This window comes from Balaenoptera borealis, assembly GCF_965194805.1.
Source record: "Balaenoptera borealis genome assembly, chromosome: 11".
Lineage (NCBI taxonomy): Eukaryota > Metazoa > Chordata > Mammalia > Artiodactyla > Balaenopteridae > Balaenoptera > Balaenoptera borealis.
In genome coordinates this window covers 98717189-98742249 of record NC_138868.1, presented here as the reverse complement: position 1 = coordinate 98742249, position 25061 = coordinate 98717189, and the positions used below count along the sequence as shown (strand labels likewise).

Sequence of the window (25061 nt, the reverse complement as noted above, 5' to 3'; positions counted from 1 at the left end):
GGGCAAATATCTTTAGAGTAGTTAATTTACCTAATATCCTCTCTAAAACAAAAACAGGAAGCAACTATATTATATACTGATAGATACACTTATGTACACTCTTCTAGAGAATATTTAAGGGATTAGCTCCTCAACATCCAGTCTGGCAACAAATTCCCTCATGTACATGGCTTTGGGGGAACAGATATGTTCCCCAAGCCATAGCAGGTTTGTTTAGAGATGACACCTTGCCCACGCTGGACTAATCACAGCACTTAGCTTTTCTTTCCAGAGTTGATTGGTCCAGAGATAATCAATTGATCTATACCAAGCCTAAGTCAAAACTGGAACCAAGAGGTAGATGCTCTGTTACCATAAGAAACCTGTAAGATGTAAATCTTGGGTGTAGCAGAGGCCAGATTTCCCCACAATTCAGACATTAATCTGCATTGAGAGAATGCAGATAGTGTCCTGGTAGCATTTTCAACCGTGGTTTCAGTTATTCCTGAGGCTTGCTTGCATTCTTGCCCTTAGTGCAACTCAAGATATTCACTTTTTCTAGAATATTACAAGTCTACAAATTTTCCTCTCCCAAGAAGAAAAAGCAGGAACAAAGCATAAAAGGCCTATAACATTCTTTTGTGATAAAAAACAAAAACAAAAACACTGAGTAAAAAAGAAATAGAAACTTTCTCAACCTGATAAAGCGCATCTATGAAAATCCCACAGTTAACATCATACTCAATGGTGAAAGACTGAAAGTTTTCCTCCTAACATCAGGAACAAGACAAGGATGTCTGCTCTCACTACTTCTATTCAACATAGGTTCTATTCAACATATGAGGTTCTAGCCAGAGTGATTAGGCAAGAAAAAAAGCATCCACAAAGGAAAGGAAGAAGTAAAACTATCATCATTTGCATACAAATAGAGATCATGCAAGATCATGCAAACATGATCTTATTTACATAATATTCTAGGGAATCCACTAAAAAAACGACTACTACTAGAACCAATAGATGAGTTCTGCAAAGTTGCAGGATACAAGGTCAAATACAAAACTTCACAAAACTCAACTGTATTCTTCCCACACACCAGCAATGAACAATCCAAAAATGAAATTAAGAAAACAATTCCATTTATAATAGCATCAGAAAGAATAAAATATTCAGGAATAAATTTAACCAAAGAGGCTAAAGACTTATACACTGAAAACAATAAAATGCTGCTGAAAGAATTTTAAAAAGAACCAAATAAATGGAAAGATATTCCATGTCATAGATTGGGGAGATTTAGTATTGTTAAGATGGCAGTACTCCCCACATTGATCTAGAGGTCGATTGCAATTCCTATTAGAATTCCAGCTGCCCTTTTGGTAGAAATTTTCAGGCTAATCCTAAAATTCATTAAGAATCTCAAGGGACCTCAAAAAGCCAAAACAATTTAGAAAAAGGACAAAATTGGAAGACTCACACTTTCTGATTTCAAAGCTTTACTACAAAGCTACAGTAATCAAGATGGTGTGGTACTGGCATAAGGACAGACATATAGACCAGTGGAATAAAATAGAGAGCCCAGAAATACACCTTTACACATACGATCAATTAATTTTCAACGTGGATGCCAGCTCCATTCAATGAGGAAAGGACAGTCTTTTCAACAAATGGTGCTGGGAAAACTGGATGACCACAATCAAAAGAATGAAGTTGGGGCTTCCCTGGTGGCGCAGTGGTTGAGAATCTGCCTGTCAATGCAGGGGACACGGGTTCAAGCCCTGGTCTGGGAAGATCCCACATGCCGCAGAGCAACTGGGCCCATGAGCCACAACTACTGAGCCTGCGCGTCTGGAGCCTGTGCTCCACAACAAGAGAGGCCGCGACAGTGAGAGGCCCGCGACCACGATGAAGAGTGGCCCCTGCTCGCCACAACCAAAGAAAGCCCTCACACAGAAACGAAGACCCAACACAGCCAAAAATAAATTAATTAATTAATTAATTAAAAAAAAAAAAAAAAAAAGAATGAAGTTGGACCCTACCTTACACCATAAACAAAAACTAACTCAAAATGATCAGAAGTGTAATCTTCATGACCTTGGATTAGGCAATGGTTTCTTACCTATGAAATCAAAAGCACAAGTACCCAAAGAAAAAATACGGGACTTAATCAAAATTAAAAACTTTTGTGCTTCAAATGATACTATCAAGAAAGTGAAAAGACAACCCACAGAATGGGAATAAAGTTTTATGAATCGTGTCTGATAAGAATCTAGTACCCAGAATATGTAAAGAACTCTTACAACTCAACAATAAAAAGACAAGTAAGGACTTCCCTGGTGGCGCAGTGGTTAAGAATCTTCCTGCCACAATGGAATATTACTCAGCCATAAAAGGTACGAAATTGAGTCATTTGTTGAGACGTGGATGGATCTAGAGACTGTCATACAGAGTGAAGTAAGTCAGAAAGAGAAAAACAAATATCGTATATTAATGCATGTATGCGGAACCTAGAAAAATGGTACAGATGAGCCAGTTTGCAGGGCAGAAGTTGAGACACAGATGTAGAGAATGGACATATGGACACCAAGGGGGGAAAACTGCGGTGAGGTGGGGATGGTGGTGTGCTGAATTGGGCGATTGGGATTGACATGTATACACTGATGTGTATAAAACTGATGCCTAGTAAGAACCTGCAGTATAAAAAAACAAACAAAACAACTAATACTAAACTTTCATTGGGTTATTTGTATGGAAATATGTTAATATAAATGTTTCAGACATTACATGAAATTTCTAAAAATCTTATATTTGTATTTGTATGGAAATATGTATGGAAATATGTTAATATAAATGTTTCAGACATTACATGAAATTTCTAAAAATCTTATATTTGTATTTGTATGGAAATATGTTAATATAAATGTTTCAGACATTACATGAAATTTCTAAAAATCTTATATGTTCTGGTATAATGTTATAAGTAATAATCCTAGTTATTACTTTAAAATGTATATCTCAGAAATAACTAATTTTCTTGTCAACTGCATTATTATGAACTTTCATCAAATCTTTAACCGTGGTCATTTTTAAGTCTTTTGTCATTTACAGACAGTTCTGGGTGTACTCTGATGATTTTGCAAATATGTTCCTATAAAAGGGTTTCATCTTCAAGAAATTCATGGAAAAGACTCTGACAAGTACAGGTTTCTGGTAACTGACTGTACTGCTGAACTGAATGAATAAGCATTTTCAGAACTCTAATGAAAAACTGATGAACTCATAAAAGTGCTAACAAAAGATCAAGATGAAAAAAAAAATTAATTACATGGGACTGAGTGAACTGATGAGGATGAGTATAATTTTTGTGACTTTCTGTCTGAATTAAAAAAAAAAAAAAATCCCACAAGGACTCAGAGGCAAAGAATATACAAATCAATTTTCACTGCAAAGTAAAGGAGCTGTTACAGTGGAGGATTACTGGACTGAATGTCAATATTATGACATAGTATGAGTGTGTTTCATGTTTGGTAATTGCAATCATTGTTGCTTTTGTTGTGGTCATCCATGTACAATGCTTGGTGTCAGTCTATTTATCTCTTGTAAAAATAAAATACAGTGTGTGTGTGTAAAAAAAAAAAAAAAAAAACAATTACAATAGTAACATCAGAGATCACAGATCCCCATAACAAATACGGTAATAATGAAAAAGTTTGAAATATTGTGAGAATTACCAAAATGTGACACAGAAACACTAAGTGAGCAAATGCTGCTGGAAAAATGGCCCTGATCAAATATTCAGTGCAGGGTTGTGACGAACAATTCGGTTTGTGAAAAACGCGATATCCGCAAAGTGCAGTAAAGCACAGTAAAACAAGGTATGCCCATAAGGGCAAGTTAGAAAAAGGCATTTCTCAGGGGTGATTATGCAAAGAAATACATTTTTTCTATACAGCTGACTTGATTTCCATCCCTCCTTCTCTTCCACTCTGCTACACTTGTCTCTTGAAACTGTATTAGAGTTTGGGTGAATTAAGCCATGTTTTCAGGTTCAATTCCATTAGCTCCAGTTTTCTTTTCCTAGTTGTGGGTGCCAAGCAGTCTCTTAAGAATTGCTGATAGATCAAGAAAGAGTCCTTTTTAAAACCAAGAAAGCAACGTACCATTGAAATTCACTGTGGGCCATCAGTGTCACCTTTCTATACAAAGATAATACTCCTGCAACCAGGCCCACCCATCATCATTTTCAGAGCAACAACAAACTTCACTCAGTATCAGAGATCATCACTTTAAGGTTTTGGAACTGTAATGCACAAACTCAGAAATAATGATGATTCTCATACACATAAAAATAGATGGACTAGGTATAAAGTATTGCTTTCTTTTCACTTCAAGTACAACTTTCCTTCCCTGACTGTCCAAGAGTAGTGCCTCTGCAGAGTGGTCTGGAGATTTATGTGTTTTTACACTGTGTTTCTCTCTCATGTATTTCTCTTGCTATCTTTCTGGGAAGTTTGGAAATTATGAAACTTGGTTCCTTATGGTGTTCATAGACAAATACAATGATAACTAATGATGTGCACTGCTTCATATTAAAATGCATCATTTCTTTGCTTCTAAAAAAAAAAAAAAAAAAAAAAAGAATCTTCCTGCCAATGCAGGGGACACAGGTTCGGGCCCTGGTCCGGGAAGATCCTCCATGCTGCAGAGCAACTACGCCTGTGTGCCACAACTACTGAGACTGTGCTCTACAGCCCACAAGCCACAACTACTAAAGCCCGCGCACCTAGAGCCCGTGCTCCGTGGCAAGAGAAGCCACTGCAATGAGAATCCCGCGCACCGCAACAAAGAGTAGCCCCCACTCACCACAACTAGAGCAAGCCTGCGTACAGCAACAAAGACCCAAAGCAGCCAAAAATAAAATAAATAAATTTATTTTAAAAAAAAGACAAGTAACCCAGTTCAAAAAATGAGCAGAGGATTCAAACAGACATTTCTCCAAAGAACATATACAAATGGACAATAAACATGTAAAAAGACTGCTCATTATGTTACTCATTAGGGAAATGAAAATCAAAACCACAAAGAGATATCTACTTCATACCCAGTAAGATGGCTATAACCAAAATAATAATAATAAGTATTGGTGAGAAGTTGGAACCCCCATACATTGCTCGGGGAATGTAAAATGGTGCAGCTGCAGTGGAAACAGTTTGGTGGTTCCTCAAAATGTTAAACATAGAATTACCATATGACTCAGTAATTCCAGTCCTAGGTATATACCCAATAGAACTGAAAACATAGAGCTTCACAAAAAATTGTACATAAATGTTCATAGTAGCATTATTAATAATAGTCAAAAGTGGAAACAACCCAAATGTCCATAATCAAAATGGCAATACAATAAAATATTATTTAGCCATAAAAAAGAAAGAAGTACTATTCTATGCTACAACATGGATGAACGTGAAAACATGCTAAGTGAAAGAAGCCAGACAAAAAAGGCCACATGTTATATGATTCCACTTAAATGAAACGTCTAGAACAGGCAAATCCGCAGAGACGGAAAGTAAATATTAGTGATCACCAAAGGCTGGAGGGAAGCAAGTGGGGAAAGGGGAGTGACTGCTAATGAACATGGGGTTTCTTTTTGGGGTGACAGAAATGTTCTAGAATTATATAGTAGTGATGGTTACACAACTTTGTGAACACACTAAAAACCACTGAATTATACACTTTACAAGGTAAATTTTATAGTATATGAATTATATCTCAATTTTTTAAACTGAATACAAAAAAAGCCTCCAAACAACCAAAATACAGATCACAAAGATGGTACAGTATAGCCATATATTTTCCTTTACTGGAAAAAAAAAATGTATTCTCACATCAAATTTATTTATTCTCACTTTATATATAATTTGTACAAACCTGGTTGTATGGTCAAAGCATATAGTGGATTAAAAGCTTCATATTAGGGGAAATGAAATTGATACGGACAGACATACTGACAGTAAGGTTTTGTTAAAAAGGTAAAAGAACTTACAAGCACTGTGTGAAGCCATTTAGTAAGGGCAAATTGGTCTACGCATTTCATTAGGTTCTGGCAGTACCAATGATAAACAGCCTGATACAACAATCTATACTTACAGTAATGAAAATAATGAAGATGATTAACATAATAAGAGCTAACCCACTTATCACTTTCAATGTGCCAATCACTGTTGTAAGTACCGAACATTTAGTTACTTATTAAACTCCCAACAATCCTACAAGGAAAGTAATACTATTATCTCATTTTACAGATGAAGAAACCGAAGAATCACACAGCTAAGTTAAGTGGAAAAGTTAAGATTCAAACTAAGGCAGTTGGCTTCAGAGTCCCTCCTCTTCTTAACCAGTAGACTATTCTGCCTCTCAGTGACGAACTGTCAGTCATTAAAAAAAAAAAAAAAAAAAACAAAGTCAAACAATGTTCAGTGTGCTCTAAGAAGACTGAAAAATCTACAATTTTTATTCCACTATTTAAAAAAAAAAAAAAACCTGTTCTATGGCAGCCTGTTATCTATAGGAGAAAGTCTTGAGGTCAAAAAACAGCTCTTTACAATCTGACTCCAACCCATATTTCCAGCTTATCTATCTCCCCTAATTCTAGCCAAACCAGACCGCTCACGTTCCTTAAACAAACAGAGCCTGCATTTTCATGCCACTGTGTTAAAGGCCTTTTCTTCACTCCTCTGCCTAGAAAATTCCTACTTACCCTTCAAAATCTAGCTCAAATAACACTTCCTCTGTGCCACCTTCCCCGATGCCACTAGGTAAAACTGTGTTCATACAGCATTTTGTACACATCTCTATTAAAGTATTTATCACATGACATCAGAATTGAATACTTAACTCTCCTTTTCACCTCCTAGAATTAGAACCTAGTACACTGTGGATAATGAATAAAAATTTTAAGTTTTGGTACGTAATAAAGTCCAAAATTATTTTTTAATTCAGCAATACAAAATGACAAAAGTCATGAAATTTAAATAATTAAAATGGACAAAGTTCATTTTCACATAAATGAGATGTTACAAAGGTCCCTACAGATTGAATTCAGTTACCAGAAACCTTTTTAAGAAGAAAATACTAATACTCTGGACCAAACCTGAGTAATCTGTCACAGTAAAGGTAACACGAATAATGATGTGGGTAAAATTTTAAGTGAGAGATGAAGGTTCCCAGAATCTAAGCCAACAGAGTCAAACGCTACAAGGATACCATTTAGTAAGTTACTGCTCGGCATGCTAACTGAATGCCCTCAGAAATTACTGTCCCTCCCAATTCAAGTCACTTCTCAAGAGTAAGTTATTCCCTAAAAATTATAATAGAATTTACATTTATTACTTGTTCCAGATGAGTTAATATTTAATTCCAATTAGACAAAACCAAACACAACTATACCATGCATACAATCAACTTGTTTCTCTCCCAGTGCATAATATACGACAACCAAGCCAATAACATATGGGACAGTCAGTATAGTTTTTAGTATTTAATAAGTACAAAGGAATACCTATTGGTCCTTCAAATGTTTATTGAATTAACTGCATTTTGCCAATTCTATTTGAAAAGTATTCTATTCTATCCTATTTGAAAAGTTACTTTACTTATAAGGAAATGTCATTTTACTTGGCTTTATTAAAAAAAAGTTATCCAAACTACTGGCTAATTTTTTTCCTATTATCCCATACTTATAACCTACTTAATATGCTACCAGCTTGGGCAAAATCCTCTTACTGTTTACTGCCAACCCCAACTTCTTTCTTTCAAACTCTCACCTATCCACAAACTTTCATGATCTTCAGGGCCTCTGAAAGACCTACTGCCTCCAACTCATCTTCATGACTGCAAGTCACTGACTTTTCAGAGGTAAACAAATAATCAGAGCTAGGGATGGATCAATACCCTCCAAGGTAACCTTTTATACAAAACACAGCTTTAAGTCAAATGTCAACTTTGCATTCTATTCTTATTGACATAAAATTAAAACCAACTCAACTATTTCTATGTGTTACCTATTCGGGCAGTCACAGACCTGAATAAATATTTGTGTAGTATTCTCCATTACCTAGGCTGAGAATTCTCCTCATACATTCTTTCTTTCCCCTCCTTGAAGAGGCTTATGGTCTGCTTAGTTTTCTTCATCAAATTCTCCATGAACACCCTAAAATACTCATTTTCTCCAAGGGTCTCCATCTTCCCCTCATATCTTGACAAGATAGTGCGGAGATGCTGGTAGGTGTCTGGCAGCAGGTCTAAGATATAAGGTGGGCTATTCTTTAGCGCCAGCTTTGGGTTCTGACACAACCGCACCACCTGCAACAAATGGAAAAGAAGGGCTATTACTTGGAGGATCTTAAGGGCAATTTCCTTTTTTAAGTTTAGAAAGTTATAAAATATGTCCTCTTTTGCGGAAATACGAAAAATGCACAAGAATATAAGAAATGATCCATAACCCCCACACACACCCACAGGCAATCACTTTACATTTTTAGTAGTCTCCCTAGAGGGTGGGTTCTCAAAACCATATCTAACAGTTCAGACAACACATAGAAGACTAAACAATTGGGGTGGGGAAGACATCCACATACATGCCTAAAAAATGCTAGATGAAGCATGGCGAATTCCTCTGAAATGCATGGCTCACGCCACAGCAGAATAAAGAAAATTTCCAGGGGCAGAAATAAAGAACGTGGCTGCCCTGGGAGGTAAACCTGGTAACGTAGGAGCCTAGAGCTTTAACAACCACTAGGGGACAGGAGCACAGAGGCCTTGGACCCAGCAAAGAGTTGAACTGAGATACCATTCCTTCCCATATAAATGCCGAACTCTCAGAATTTGCCTGGTTAATTCATTTTACCTTCTTTTACTTTCAACTTTTCTCAGTTCTTAGTTTTAAGTAGGTCTCTTTTAAAGAACATATAGTTAGACTTTTTTAATCCAATGTAACAATCTTTGTTTTTGAACTGGTGAGTTTATATTTGTTGTAATGACTAATAATTTGTATTTATTCCTACCATCTTATTTAGTACTTTCCATTTACGTGGATTTTTGTGTGTCTGGAAGATACATCAATTAGTGGGACAGAAATAGACCCACACATATATAGACCCTTGACATCACAAAGGAGTGATCTTTCCCAAAAACAGTAGTGGAACAATCCATATAGGAAAAAAAGAAAATCAAACTAAACCCTTACCTTACACTATGCAAAAAACAAAACAAAAAAAAAACCTAGATGGGCTCTAGACCTAAATGTGAAAGGCAAATAAAGCTTTAGAAGATAAGAAAACTATCTTTCATTACTTCATGATGGAGAAAAAATTCTTAAACAGGACCATAAAAAACATTAATAAAGGAAAATATTAATTAAATTCTACTATACTCTGAAAGAACTTCTAAGATACCACAAAAGAGTAAAAACATATGTACAAAATCAGAGAAGATATTTACAATATGTATATATCCAGACATACATATCCAGAATATATAAAGAACATCTACAAATCAGTAGGATAGGGACGATCTTTTTTTTTTTTTTTTTTTTTGGCTACACCGCGCAGCACACGGGATCTTAGTTCCCCGACCAGAGATCAAACCCGTGCCCCCTGCAGTGGAAGCATGGAGTCCTAACCACTGGACCACCAGGGAATTCTCAAAAATGGACAAAAGACTTGAATAAAAACTTGACAAAAGAAGATATCCAAACAACCAATAAACATGAAATGGTGCTTAATCTCATTAATCATTTTAATTTCATTAAAATGACAGTTGTAAGCTCTCAATTAGATACTATCACTACACACAACAAATTGGCAATGCCAACCACTGGCAAGGAGCAAGGACCTTCAAATACTGCTGGTGGGAATCTAAACTAATAAAACCACCTTGGAAGATAGTTCAGCACTGTATTGTCAGGCTAAAGACTTATATGCCCTACAAACCTGCAGATCTCCGCCTGGAAAGGTATACTGGGATACACATACAAAAATGTGTAACAATTAACAACTGCAAACAACCCAGATGTCCATCAACAGTAGAGTGGATAAACTGTAGTATATTTACTAGCAACAATACACTACCACATGGATGCTCCTCTCAAACAAAGTAGATCTAAAGAAACCAGAAACAAAATATATATATTACAATTACATGTATATGACTACATTACTATTACAAAGATATCCCTCTAAACTATATTGATGCAATATGCATACATAGGTGGTAAAAATATAAGTAACAGAAAGAAAATAATTTTACTTTACTTGTAGCTGATATAACTGTCCATGAATAAAATGAAAGAGAATTGACAAAACATTAGAAACAAAACAGTTTAATAGGTTGCTGGATTCAAAATTGATATACCAAAACAGCATTCATAAAAATTTTATAAATAATTTTAAAATATAATTTTAATTGTTGCCATTTTGAATGGCATAAATAAAAATTTAAGGCTCCTAGGAATATATCTAACAAAAAATGTGTAAGACTCTTATGAAGAAAACTATAAAACTTCACTGAAGAACATAAAAATAGAAATTAATGAAGAACCCTATCATGTTTAAGGAGATGTCAGTTCTCCCCCAAATTAGTATATAAATGCAGTGCAATTCCTATCAAAATTCCAAAAACCTTTTTCATGGAACTTAACAAGTTGATCCCAAAACCCACATGGAAGAAAAAGAGACGAAAACCAGCCAAGCCTATTTTGAAAAGTCACAAAGTAGGTGGTATTTACCCAATGAGTTAGCAAGACTTTTTAAAATCTTATAATTAAAATAGTGTGATGTTGACCAAAGACTGATAAATGGCCAAATGGAAAAGAAGAGAGCCCAAACAGAGACACACATGTATGGAAATTCAGCATCAGAAGTGGCATTACAAATCAGTTCAAGAGGAATTCCCTGGAGGACCAGTGGTCAGGACTAGGTGGTTTCATTGCAGAGGGCACGGGTTCGATCCCTGGTAGAGGAACTAAGATCCCTCATGCCGTTCAGTGTGGCCAAAAAAAGAAAAAACACACACACACACACACACACAAATCAGTTCAAGAGAAAAACTACTGGAAAACTGGTTATCCATATGGGAAAAAAATTACATCCCTTACACATTACATGAAAAGTAAATTTCAGATGAATTAAAGATCTTGTGTGGAGAAAAAACTTTAAAGCTTTTAGAAAAAAATTTGGAAAATATTTGTTGAACTTTATGATCTCAGAGAGGAAGTATTTCTCAAGACACAAAAGCAAATCATAACCATAAACAAAACAAAATGACAACCCACAGGATAGGAGAAAATATTTGCAAACAAAGCGACCGACAAGGGATTAATCTCCAAAATATACAAACAGGTCATACAGCTCAATATCAAAAAAACAAATGACCCAATCAAAAAATGAGCAGAAGATCTAAATAGACATTTCTCCAAAGACATATAAATGGCCAAAAAGCACATGAAAAGATGCTCAACATCACTATTAGAGAAATGCAAATCAAAACTACAAAGAGATATCACCTCACACTGGTCAGAATGGCCATCATCAAAAAATCTACAAATAATAAATGCTGGAGAGGGTGTGGAGAAAAGGGAATCTTTCCACACTGTTGGTGGGAATGTAAATTGGTACAACCATTATGGAGAACAGTATGGAGGTTCCTTAAAAAACTAAACACAGAACTACCATATGATCCAGCAATCCCACTCCTGGGCATATATCTGGAGAAAAACATAATTTGAAAAGATACATGCACCCTAATGTTCACTGCAGCACTATTTACAATAGCCAAGACATGGAAGCAACCTAAATGTCCATTGACAGAAGAGTGGATAAAGAAGATGTGGTACACATATACAATGGAATATTACTCAGCCATAAAAAAAGAACGAAATGATGCCATTTGCAGCAACATGGGTGCACCTAGAGATTGTCATACTGAGTGAAGTAAGTCAAACAGAGAAAGACAAATATCATATGATATCAGTTTTATGTGGAATCTAAAAAAATGGTGCAAATGAACTTATTTACAAAACAGAAATAGAGTCACAGATGCAGGAAACAAACTTATGGTTACCAGTGGGGGAAAGGAGAGAGAGGGATAAATTGGGAGATTGGGATTGACATATACACACTACTATATATAAAATAGATAACTAACAAGGATCTATAGCACAGGGAACTCTACTCAATACTCTGTAATGGCCTATATGGGAAAAGAATCTAAAAAAGAGTGGATATATGTATACGTATAACTGATTCACTTTGCTGCACACCTGAAACTAACACAACATTGTAAATCAACTATACTCCAATAAAAAAAATTTTTTTAAATCATAAATGCAAAGACTGATTAGTTTGACAACACTAACATTTTAGTAATGATAAATCATAAGAACTACTGAACTTTTTCCTTTTTTCCATTTGTTTAAAAAAAATCAATGCAATTGTAATACTGTATTATTTTTTTCAACATCCTTTTTATTTTCTTCTTGGTAAACTGCACTTTCATCAACGAAATATCCTTCTTTAGAAACACTTCTTGCCTTAAAGTCCCCTTTAATGTATCTAATATAGCTAAACCAACTTTCCTGGGTTGGTGTTTGCATGGTGTATCTTTTTCCATTCTTCTACCTTCAAACTTTCTGTACTCTTAAATTTAATGCATGACTTTGTCATGCAGAATATAGCTGGTTTCCTTTTAATTCTGATAATCTTAGATTTTAACCAATTTGACCTGTTTACACTTCAACTATGAAACTGCTATTATTGTAGGTCAAATACTGGCAATTTCATATGGTTCACTTAATAAGTACTGATCCTATAATAAATAATAAAATAATTTACTATTTGTTTCCTATGTATCTCTCCTGTTTCATCTTCCTTTACCTCCCCTTTCTTGCCCTCTTCCGGTTTAAGCATTTTTTTATTGTCCCAATTTTCTCCCCCATCAGCTTGCCAAATATATATTCTTTTACTACTCTTTAAATGAATACCTTAGTAATTATAAAATGCATCTCTGACTCATTAAATCTTATATAAAGTAGTACTTTTACCACTTCCCAGACAACGCAAGGAACTTGGGACACTAACTCCATTTACTCTTTTCAAGTTATGTGCTATTACTATCACACATTTTAATTCCATATATCATATAAAGTCCACAAGTCATTATTATTACTATTACTTCTGTTATTATTTTATATGGCCAATATTCATTCACATTTACCCACACAACCCCCCTTCCCAATGCTCTTCATTGCATCTGAAATCATTTTCCTTCAGCCTAAAGAACATCCTTTAGTATTTCCTTTAGGGAATGGGCTGCTGGCTACAAATTCTCCTCAGTTTTTGTTTATCTGAAAACATCTTTTATTTTATAACCACTTTTAAAGGCTATTTTCCCTGGATAAGGATTGGCAGTTATTTTCTGTCATCACTTTATAGCTACAGGCATACCTCGGAGATATAGCAGTTTCGGTACCAAACCACTGCAATAAAGGGAGTATGGCAATAAAGCAAGAATTGCAATAGAGCAACTCACACAAAATTTTTGGTTCCCCAGTGCATATAAAAGTTATGTTTACACTATACTATAGTCTATCAAGTGTGCAAGACATAGTATTATTAAAAAACAATGTACATATCTTAATTTAAAAATGCTTTATTACTAAAAAATGCTAATCATCAACTGACAACACAGGATTGCCACAAACCTTCAATTTATAAAAAAATGCATTATCTGTTAAGTGCAATAAAATGAAGTGCAATAAAATGAGGAATGCCTTCTAGATGTCACTGTTGAAAAGTCAGGCTGTTAGTCTCACTGTTGCTCCTTTGAAGATAAAATGTCTTATTCTGTGGTTGCTTTTAAGATTTCTCTTTGCCTCGGGTTTTCAACAGTTTTACTACGATGTGCCTAGGTGTAGTTTACTCTGGATTTTTCCTGGTGTTTATAGAGCTTCTTTAATTTGGAACTTGATAATTTCTGTCAGTTTTGGAAAATTCTCAGCCAATTTCTCATCAAATATTGCTTTTGCCCCATTCTCTTTCCTCTCTCCTTCTGAACTTCAAGTACTTGTACATAAGACCTTTACTCAATATTCCAAATGCCTCTCATACTCTTTTCTGTATTCTCCATCCTTTTGTCTCTCAATGCTTCAGTCTGGATTTTTTTTTTTTCTGACTTACCTTCTACCTCACTAGTTTTTCCTTCAGCTTTATGCTATTAAACCCACCCACTGAGTTAACAATCAGTTCTTGTGTTTTTCAGTTCTAGAATTACTATTTCATTATTTACCACTTCAGATCTCTGACAAAATTATCTATTTTTCCAATGTTTTTTGCAATTATAAATAGCTGACAATTTCTGTATGATAAATTCTTAAAAGTAAGGAGTTCTCTTACACATTTTCAACAATTTCTCTGGGTAGCTCAGTGAGTCTATTGTTTCATTCTCCTGACAAACTCAGGTTTTTTTTTGTTTTTGTTTTTTTTTTCACACACACACACTGTATTTTATTTTTACAAGAGATAAATAGACTGACACCAAGCATTGTACATGGATGACCACAACAAAAGCAACAATGATTGCAATTACCAAACATGAAACACACTCATACTATGTCATAATATTGACATTCAGTCCAGTAATCCTCCACTGTAACAGCTCCTTCACTTTGCAGTGAAAATTGATTTGTATATTCTTTGCCTCTGAGTCCTTATGGGATTTTTTTTTAAATTCAAACAAAAAACATTGGAAATTTATTTATTGCCCAACAGTAAGGGAATGCTTAAATAAATTTTGATATACTCAAAAAAAAATTATCTATTTTATCCTTAGTTCTTCTAACACATTAATCATAGATATAAGTCCATGACTGATATCTCAAATATCTGTATCCCCCGTAAGTATGTATCTTTTATCAATCTTTCCTGTTGGTTTTCAGTTGTAGTTTGTTTTTTCATAAGCCTAATTATTTTTTATTGAGTGCTGAACACTGTATATAAAAAATTATAGAGACCATCTGAGGCTACAGATGATGTTATTCAGAAAGGATTTACTTTTGCTTCTAGCAGACAGATTTGGCTAGGGACACTAGGAATTCCAGGTCATCTTAATCTAACCCAAAACTGAGAAGATTAAAAAGCTGGGCTTCAGTCTTCAGTGCCCTGTAAAGACTGGTTTACTTCTGTTTCACCCTTACTCCTACAATTCAGGCCCTCAGGGACCCAACCCCAAAACCTAGAGTGTTTCCCAAGGCCCTCAACCTTGGCAGGCCCTAATTCCAATTTTTTGTCCTCCTTGACATGAGCATTTTGAAAACTCTATTCAGCCTCTCAGCTATCACTTCCAGAATCAGCAATGACCTCATGGAAAAGGCGGCCTCAAAAATAAGGCTTACCTCTCAGAGCTTTCCTTATCTTCCAGAACCTGGCCTCTAATTCCTCACTGCCTTTATAGCTCTTCAACATCTTCTAGCTTTTCTAGTTGCCAGCAGTATTATTTGGTTTGAAACAACCTACTCTAACAATGGTAGAAGCAGAAGTCTGACTTCTTACTCTTTATTTAATATTTTAAAATGCCTATTTTCTTGCATCACCAAAAGCTCATTATAAACTTTTTAAAGATGTCTAAATGGTTCCACTCTATAGACATACCATATCTTAAACCATCCCCTCCACTTTAACATTTATACTGTTTTTAAGTCTTCGCTATTACAAGTATCACTGTGATGAACATCTTTGGGCATTTTATTCTTCTAAACATCAGATTATTTCCTTAGGATAGATCTCCCAGAAGTGGGATCACTAGGTCCACCTGGAACAATTGCAAAATTCCAATTTAATTACTAATGTCTCTTCAAATGATGTAAGACAATATTAAAATTTTTAAACTAAATATTTTATCCTCTGTACATCATTTCCTGTACTCTTGAAAAAGAGCCCTATATAAGCCTGGCAAATAAAGACAAGCTGAATCAACAAAAATATCTGATTTATGAATATTTTAACAGTGTTTTAGGAAGCTGCTCATCCTATCAAGGGTTTCAAGCCAAAAGGGAACAACACAGCCAAGAAAAAAAGACTCTACCTCAGAAGACAGCTATATTCTAAATGCAACAGAGTTAAGAACTCATACTAATTAAAATAAATAGTACCCAATTTATAAGCATTACATTCCAAAACCTCATTTGGAACACAGGTATTTATGATTCAGAATATATTTTTACAGAATATATATTTATAATAAAAATATTAAAATGGTAGGTTCTTAAATTAGTCCATGGAGGGAGTTAGGGGAGACTGACATTGAGACTAAGATATCAAGATTCAGCAAAGACTACAAGAGGTATATGATCGAAGGTTTTTATCTTCAGAGAATACTGAGCATATTTTATATGGAGAAAGAACCAGAAGAGAAAAAGATAAATTAAAAGAAAATGGAAAACGGGATCTACAACACAGCTAGAACACTAAACACCCAATACCATTAAAAGAAGGGACACCTCCTTCCTTTAAAACAGGAAGAAAGGGAATGAGGACAGGTTTAGACAGACACAAATTCAGAGATATGAAGGCAGTACGTTTAAGAAGATTGCACCTGGTTTTGATTTTTCTCAACATATCCATTCAACAAATATATGTCAGGCACTGGGATACAGAAGTAAAAATACCATACCCCTGAATCTGAGAGGAATCAGGCAATAAACAACAAAAAGGAAATCAACAAGAAAAATATCAGGTTCTATGCAGACAATTAAAATAGAATAATAAGAAAATGCTGGATGACTACTTTAGCACAGTGAGTAGGGAAAGCTTCTCTGAAGTGAATTTAGGCTAAGAGTTAAAATTACAGGAAGGAGCCCATCATGTAGAATCAGCAGAAGAGTAGCCCAAACAGAGGGAACAACTAATCCAACAGCCCTAAAGTGAGAATAGGTTTGGATGTGAGGAATAGAAAGGTCAGTGAGACTACAGTGTAGAGAGCAAGGTGAAGAGGGTCATTAAGGGAGAGATGTGGAGTATCAGGGAATTAACAAGGAGACAGTATGATGAAGACTAAAATATAAGCTTTTATGTGTTGAATTAAAATTAAAGTGTTTTAGTATCTTGACAAGATTACACCAAATAGCCACATCAGAATGTCCTGTTTCAGTCATTTACCTTCAGTAAATTTCTTAACCTCTGAGCCTCAGTTCTTTTACCTGTAAGACAGCGGTAATACCCACCTCATAATAAATGTTTATGAAAGGACTGTACAGTTTCCAATAAAGTAGACATTCAATGCTAGTTCCCTCCCCATTTCCATACAACTCGACCAGGTTTATCTGCAGGTTAGGCAGGAATTATCTATTGAAGACAGAATGTTAGACCTCACATCACCCTTTGTTGACTCCCAGAAACTGACACCCTTATTCCTACCATCTGGCCATGACACAGCTACCCTTCCAAACCTGCACGGTCTCTGACTACTTGGTAACCAAAGAATAGAGAAAAGGCAGCAGGCCACCCAAGAACAGGGTGACCAACAATCTGCAAACACTACAGTAACCACTCCTTCAAAGGTCCAAACCAAGCAGAGCTCCCCCCAAATTATTTACATTTATATCCAGAGCTACACATGCCAACCCATAATATATTCTCCCTATTTAAAGGCAAATGCATTAACATTAAGAATTCAGGTTAAAATGCATTATTTGCCTAATACCTCTGGAAAAAAAGGTATACTTCCTTTCAACAACAACAAAACTAAACTAAAATTGCTCTGCCCAACCTATAGTAAGCAATTAATAAACGCTGATTAATGACAATGACCTGAAAAAACATATTACCCCTCATAACAGATTTAAAATATCATGAGTTTTTAAATGTCTCCCAAACACTTGATTAGTTCGCATTTTCAAACTACTATCATGTACGTTCCACAAATGTTATCAGTCCCTCCGTAGAATGTGACCTTGTAAAGATCAATTGTAGATTAAATATCTGCTTTTCTCAAGATCTTTCAAAGATAAATCAATCACATGACCAGGGAAATCAGCACTCCTTAACACTAACACAGACCATGAAGTAGGTATATAGGTAGAGCAACTCTTTTGACATTAAAATCTTCTGTAAAGAAAAAAAAAAATTCCCTAAATATTTATAACCTCTAGGGGAAAAGTTTCCAAAAGGCTTTGTGAATAATTCAAGTCAATAGTTAACAAACATCAAAAGCCAAAAGAACCTGCCTTTATTAGTGAATGTTAAATTGGCAGTTTTAGTTAACCTCTAAAGCACAAATGTGCGTTCTGAGCTTAAAAAATTCACCAAAAAATTTCCGAAAGATATTTTCCTGCTTAGTCTGTTCTCAACTTTATTTTGCTTTCAAAGTCTTACAATAGCAAAAATGGCTTCCTTTTGTTTACTTCTGCCTGTACATTTACAGCATCACTCAGAACAATGTCAAAAAGAAACATGCTTAGCTCTGGGAAACCAACAGTATCCTTGTACAGCTGCCATATACTCCATTCATAATAGCTTCCTCACTGGCCTAGCTCCTCCCTTTGCTTCTGCCAAGGGCTCAATGGTCAATAGAAAAAATTTGGAAAGTGCTATGATTACAATAAAGGGGAATAAAATTATGTTTGGAAATTGCTAAATTTTTAAAAACAGAAAAGTTACAGAGAACAGTGCCTATGCCTAATTCTGTTCTGAACACAGAATCTTTCCTAACACTAAGGAACTGTATTTCTAACTAGGCAGAAAACTATAAGCATATATGATTATGAATGACTAAGTATTTTTATCTCTGTAGACCTTAACTTATCCATAGAAGCATTTTTCATTTCAAACTTTTTCATATGTTAAAAAGCATGATTAAAATAAGCACTAAGCTTCAAAAGCAAGTATTCAGTATGGTGAGCTATACATAAAACACATAAAATTTGATTACAGTTTTAAAAGAATCAGTTGCTCAAGAGAACAGGAGGTACAGCAGAAAGGACACCAGGGCAGGAGTCCAGAGACCTGGGTCTTAGTCTGGTGACTGACATTAACTGGCTATGTGACCCTGGGCAAGTTACTCATCTCTCTGGGTCTCTCTCCCTCTATAAATTAAGAGTTAGATTAATTAATTTCTTTTCTTAAAGCTTCACGTTTTAGAAGCTAATCAACTCAGAAACTTGAAGAGATTTAACAGTTCTCCAAGTGTAACTACACAGTGAAGCTTTTAAATGAAAACTTATGACTGTTTTTCAAAGAGAAATCAGAAACCCATACTTTTTTTAAAAGAAACATATCATCACTAGATAATGGCCCCAAGAAAAAAAAGTCTTTTACTTCTAATTACTCTTCTCCATTACTGATTTATCAAAACCCATTCAGGGACTTGAACTGTAATTACTACCCAACACTTCTCAAATACCTCCCAACACTATTTATTAAAAGCACTATGTCACTTACAACTAATTACCAATCTCATTACTTTCATTTATCACATTAATTGCAGAAAAAAAAAAAATACAGCCAGTACAATGTAGGAAATTAAATAACTGACATGTGCTAACAGCTTAACCATGCAGTTTTTATACAGGGATTCTGTTTTTAAAAGGAAAATATAATTCTCTTCTCAAACTTATCAGTGCAACTTCAGACCAATACTTAGCATGAACTAGGGATTAAATGATTTTACCATCATTTTTGGATGTCAGACCCTAATTAAGGCACAACTGTGAATTAGGATATTGTGGAGTTCTCTGCTTGGTCTAGTCCCTCCCCAGTCCCAATCCTTTTTCTGGTCTCAAGGATTAAGTAAAGATTTGCCTAATGATTCCCACAGGGGGTTCCCTGATCCCTTTGAACACCTTCAGTTATATCCCCAGTTTGCAAGTATGAGGACTGAGTCATCCTTAACTCCCTAGCACCCAGCAAAAAGTTCATGTTCACTGAAAATGTGATGGTGGAAAAGGTGCCAACGTAATTTTCACCTGAAGTAACTAGGAATCAGCTACCATATTTAAAATCAACAAACTAGACAAGGATTATGGATGAAAGCAGACTTTTTGGAAGGCAATGTGCCAATATATACTTTTCAAACTTTAATGTATGATTGCTTTGACCCAGTACATTTCATTTCTAGAAGTTTATTCTAAAGAATGTTTAGCAACTGCGTAATAGTCACTGCAGCATTGTTTCTAGTATTAAAAATCAGAAATAACCTAGAAGACTATCAATATGAATTTGTTAAATAAACATATATATCCATATTATAAAATCTTACACACCCCTTAAAAAAAGAATTCAGGACTTCCCTAGTGGCGCAATGCTTAAGAATCCACCTGCCAATGCGGGGGACATGGGTTCCAGCCCTGGTCTGGGAAGATCCCATATGCCGCAGAGCAACTGAGCCTGTGCGCCACAACTACTGAGCCTGTGCTCTAGAGCCCGCGAGCCACAACTACTGAGCCTGCGTGCCACAACTACTGAAGCCCGCCTGTCTAGAGCCCATGCTCCGCAACAAGAGAAGCCACCACAATGAGAAGCCTGCGCACTGCAAAGAAGAGTAGCCCCTGCTCATCGCAACTAGAGAAAGCCCGCGTGCAGCAACGAAGACCCAAAGCAGCCCAAAATAAATAAATAAATAAATTTTTTAAAAAAGAAAAAAGAATCACTTAGAGTCTGAACAGCAGTTCAAGATCCACATAAAAAAACAAAAGTATTAGTTGGGTGGCTTAGGTTACTTAAACTCTCTGAATCTGTTTCTTTCTCATAAGACACATTATTTTGAAATTTTTGCTGTATCAGCAGATGTGAAATTGTAAACTGCTCAGCAATATAAGGCATTATTAGAACTCAGTTATCAGTCTTAGTGAGTAAATGCTAAAAAGGCAACAACTTGCTCAAGTCATAAATCTTTCAAGGGCAGTGCTATCCACCCGGCCTTCTAGAGCTGCTTAGAACAAGGGACTGGAGGGATTGGACCCCTAGCAGTAGACAGTGGTTACCTCTGGAGAGGGTAGTCATTTTGCAGTATGAGAGTAAAAGGAGACCTTTACATTTTGTTCTGCATATTTTATGGTTCATAAATTGTTTTTCACAAAGAGTGCTACACCTGTGTACTGCTATTCAAAGTAGCTCTAAGAAAGAAGGAGGCAGGAATTAGTATCCCATCCCCCTCAATGAAGTAGCAGTGAGTTGGCCTCATTTTAAGATTTCTTGTGGTTGATCCCAGAGCAAGAGGGAAGGTCAGTGGTGGCTGTAAGACGGCGCCCAAGGCAGAGGAGTTTGCTAAGCAAGACTCGCCATCCATCCCAAAAGTTGCAGAGGGGAGACCCAGGGTCATTGCTGATCTAGGAGTTTCTATGGCAGTGACATTCCATCTCCTAGGGCTTGAATCCCCAGTGGGTGTGTACCACCAATACCATCACTGCACCCCTTTCCCCTCCTCCTTTTGGAAGCTGCTGCAGGAAGGAACATTGTGGGGACAGAGCTGAGGCTGGCTTCCAGTGCTCCTGGTTGACTACTCCCACCTATTTCCTTCCAGCACAAAATGTGCTAATCATGAAAACATTTCACAATGACTTGCTTGTTATAATCCCCCTCTTCCAACAAACCTAATGATCAGAATTAATTCTAAGATCAGAATTAACAACTTCATTGGAAAATGTGATTGAAATTTAGGCTCAGTTTTCAAACTAATGTTTAGTCCATTTTTCTTTGAATGCCCTAGGTTAGTCATTAGGGGGGTGATTTTCATAGTATAAACATTATCCGTATGTTTGACTATAACATGAACTCCACTGAAAGTGAAGACCTGGGGACCAATCTGCCCATGTGTATACAGCCAACAAACAACATATTAAAAACGGGTTGTACTACAGCAAGGGTCACCAAAAACTTCAACCAAAGCCACGAAATGAACAGAGCAGATTATGTTCTTCCCTGGCCTAACCCTACTTTTATCCCATATACCCTTCAAAATTTCTATCATGAATCACATGAAATGCTCAGTGAGCTCACGATTCATACGGAACTAGGGAGAATTTTACATCCCTTGGGGGAATTCTTAATAGGCATGAAAACAACACAACCTTTTTGTTTACAATGACTGTATATTACCCTTATAACCAAAAAAGGTAAAACTACTTTTAGTAAATGTTACTTTAATTCAACACTCAAAAAAAAAAAAAAGATTCCCTACCTGATCCTCCTAATTAATCACATAGAAAATGAGGGAACATGTTTTGATCCCATTTTACTTTGTAAAATGTTTGCACTTCATTCAGCAAGTACTATGTGTTAGGCACAGGAACTGATGGTAAGACAAAGCCTTGGGACTTCCCTGGTGGTGCAGTGGTTAAGAATCCGCCTGCCAATGCAGGGAACACGCGTTTGAGCCCTGGTCCAGGAAGATCCCACATGCCATGGAGCAACTAAGCCCGTGCGCCACAACTACTGAGTCTGCACTCTACAGCCCAAGAGCCACAACTGCTGAGCCCGCACGCCTAGAGTCCGTGCTCCGCAACAAAGAGAAGCCACCGCAACGAGAAGCCCGCGCACCACAACGAAGAGTAGCATCCGCTCGCCACAACTAGAGAAAGCCAGTGCACAGCAACGAAGAACCAGTGCAGCCAAAAAGAAATTTTAAAAAAAGACAAAGCCTTGATCCTAAAGAGCTCTAGTGGAGGGAGAGACAGATGAAATAAAAAGTGGTAAATGCTATCACTTTTTTTTTTTTTAATGAATCCCAATACCTTTATTTTGAATCACAAATTCCTGGGTGACTAAAATTCCTAGAGTTAAAATTAAATTGGGAAGGGGCTGACTACCAGAAAATAAACACCTACTTTATTAATACAATAGCAACAGAAAGGGTTTCCAACTTTTAGAAGAAAAATAACATGAACCAGCACCACCTGGTGGGTGCTACAAGATGAAATGCCCACATTTATTGTTTTGAGAGCCCCCCACCGCACTGCAGATGTTTCATCAAGGACAGCTGCCATCAGAGCTGAATGGCATGAATTAAGTGCAATGGGAGAATAATGTGTACAAACCTCCATGATAACCATGCAAAGTAACCAGTCCACATAATTTGAAGAGACACAAACCCTTAACTTAAAAGAAGATATTTCTTTTAATAGTACTAGCTAAACACCACATTAACATCATTCAAGAGAACATCTACTTTGCCTGAGTGTGTGAATGGCGGGTGTGAGAGTGTGTGTGTGCGTGTGTGAGAATTGCTATCGTATACCTACACAGGTCACTTTCCGAAAAATGACTTTTGTTATCAAGACTTTGTTGTATACCTGAGAAGTTACTGTATGGAGGAAATAACTAAGCCTTAGGAGTTGCGTAATCCTGGATTCCAAGTCAAGCTCCCTTATTAACTAAGTTACATAACCTCTCTGAAGCTAAGTATCCATAAAACAGGGATGATACCGCCAAAAAACTACTGAAAGAAATAAGTAAGTTTAATGTAATTAAAAATGATTCCCACCCCCATACCTTTTCCTTTCAGAATTCCTTTGGGGCACACAAAGCAGTTTAATTTAACAAATATTTACAACGCACTTACTATTATGTAAGGCCTTGTGACTGGACACTGCAGGAGATAACGAGATTATAGCTGCTGTCCTCGTGGAGTTTACAATCTTCAGAGGTTAAGATAGAGAAGAAATATGTACATGATGTTTAAACTTAAGAGATCCCATATCACTTTGAACATACAGTCACTTATTACTATAATGTAATCTCCTGGAATGTAAGAATTTACACCTAGCACTACTGTGCTCCTGATTTAGTGAGCATGCAAGCATAGGAAGAAAGGTAAGAAGAAAGGGAGAAAAGAGTTCAATGAAACATACTGATTCATAAATTCTATTAAGTGCATCTTACTTCCAAAATACAGGAAGTTACTTAAGGTGATTTTTTGAGGGCAAGCAGGAGAAGGTAGGTAGCAGAAGGATTATCTTTTTTAAATGCTTTTTTAAACCCATGCTTTAAAGGAAAGCATTTTTCCAATAAACTATAGCCCATTAAATAAATGAACACCTTAAGGTTTTACTAACATAAGCTAATTTAAAATAAAAACATAGCATGGACCTAAAATACTGCCAGCATGATGCTCTATTTCAGAGGTGGACAAACTACAGCCTGCAGCCTTTTTTGTACACCTGCAAGATAAGAATGGCTTTTACATTTTTAAAGAGTTGTAAAAACAACAATAGGAAGAATATAGTGGGCTTCCCTGGTGGCGCAGTGGTTAAGAATCCGCCTGCCAATGCAGGGGACAAGGGTTCGAGCCCTGGTCCGGGAAGATCCCACATGCCGCGGAGCAACTAAGCCCGTGCGCCACAACTACTAAGCCTGTGCTCTAGAGCCCGTGAGCCACAACTACTGAGCCCGCGTGCCGCAACTATTGAAGCCCACGTGCCTAGAGCCCGTGCTCCACAACGAGAGAAGCCACCGCAATGAGAAGCCCGCGCACTGCAACAATGAGTAGCCCCTGCTTGCCGCAACTAGAGAAAGCCCGCGTGCAGCAACGAAAACCCAACACAGCCAAAAATAAATAAATGAAATAAATTTATTAAAAAAAAAAAAAAAAGAATATAGGACTGCATATGTGGCCAGTAATGCCTAAAGTATTTACTATCTGTCCTGTGACAGAAAGTTTGCCAACTCCCACTCTACTTCATAACAGAATTTTGAGTCTCTCACTAAATTAAGTACCTTGATACTTCTATATTTACATTCAAGGCAATGTATATGATTGCTCTCTCCACTCCCCTGCCCTGCTGTCTCTCTACTTACTAGCCACTTTCTTCACATACAAGTATCTTCACAAATATTAATTACAATATACCGGGGTGGCAAAAAAAAAACCTAGAGGCTGACCACGTCTTCTGTTTAATAACAAGCATTCTAGCACAAGCATTTTTCCAAGAATGAGTTTAGGTTCTGCAATGGAATAGTAAATTGGGCCTATGTTGACCAGAACCCATGACTTATGCCAACTTCTCCATCCGTATACATCCAATATTGGAGAAGAGGAGACAGTTC

At 36.3% G+C, this 25061-nt stretch overlaps 1 protein-coding gene and 1 long non-coding RNA gene across 4 annotated transcripts in view; one reads left to right on the top strand and one right to left on the bottom strand.

Annotated features, from left to right (window-relative positions):
• The window catches only part of LOC309606124, a 40993-nt gene extending 18157 nt beyond the window's left edge, over nucleotides 1–22836 (top strand). Inside the window, exon 2 of the long non-coding RNA XR_014231667.1 lies at nucleotides 11974–22836. This is a non-coding gene — a long non-coding RNA (uncharacterized lncRNA). The remainder of the gene's footprint in view (nucleotides 1–11973) is intronic.
• CBL (Cbl proto-oncogene) overlaps nucleotides 1–25061 on the bottom strand; it is an 89628-nt gene that overhangs the window by 61771 nt on the left and 2796 nt on the right. For all 3 annotated transcript variants that reach the window (XM_082342749.1, XM_082342751.1, XM_082342750.1), the window contains exon 2: nucleotides 8087–8334. In XM_082342749.1, coding sequence (XP_082198875.1) covers nucleotides 8087–8334 — 248 coding nt within the window. The remainder of the gene's footprint in view (nucleotides 1–8086; nucleotides 8335–25061) is intronic.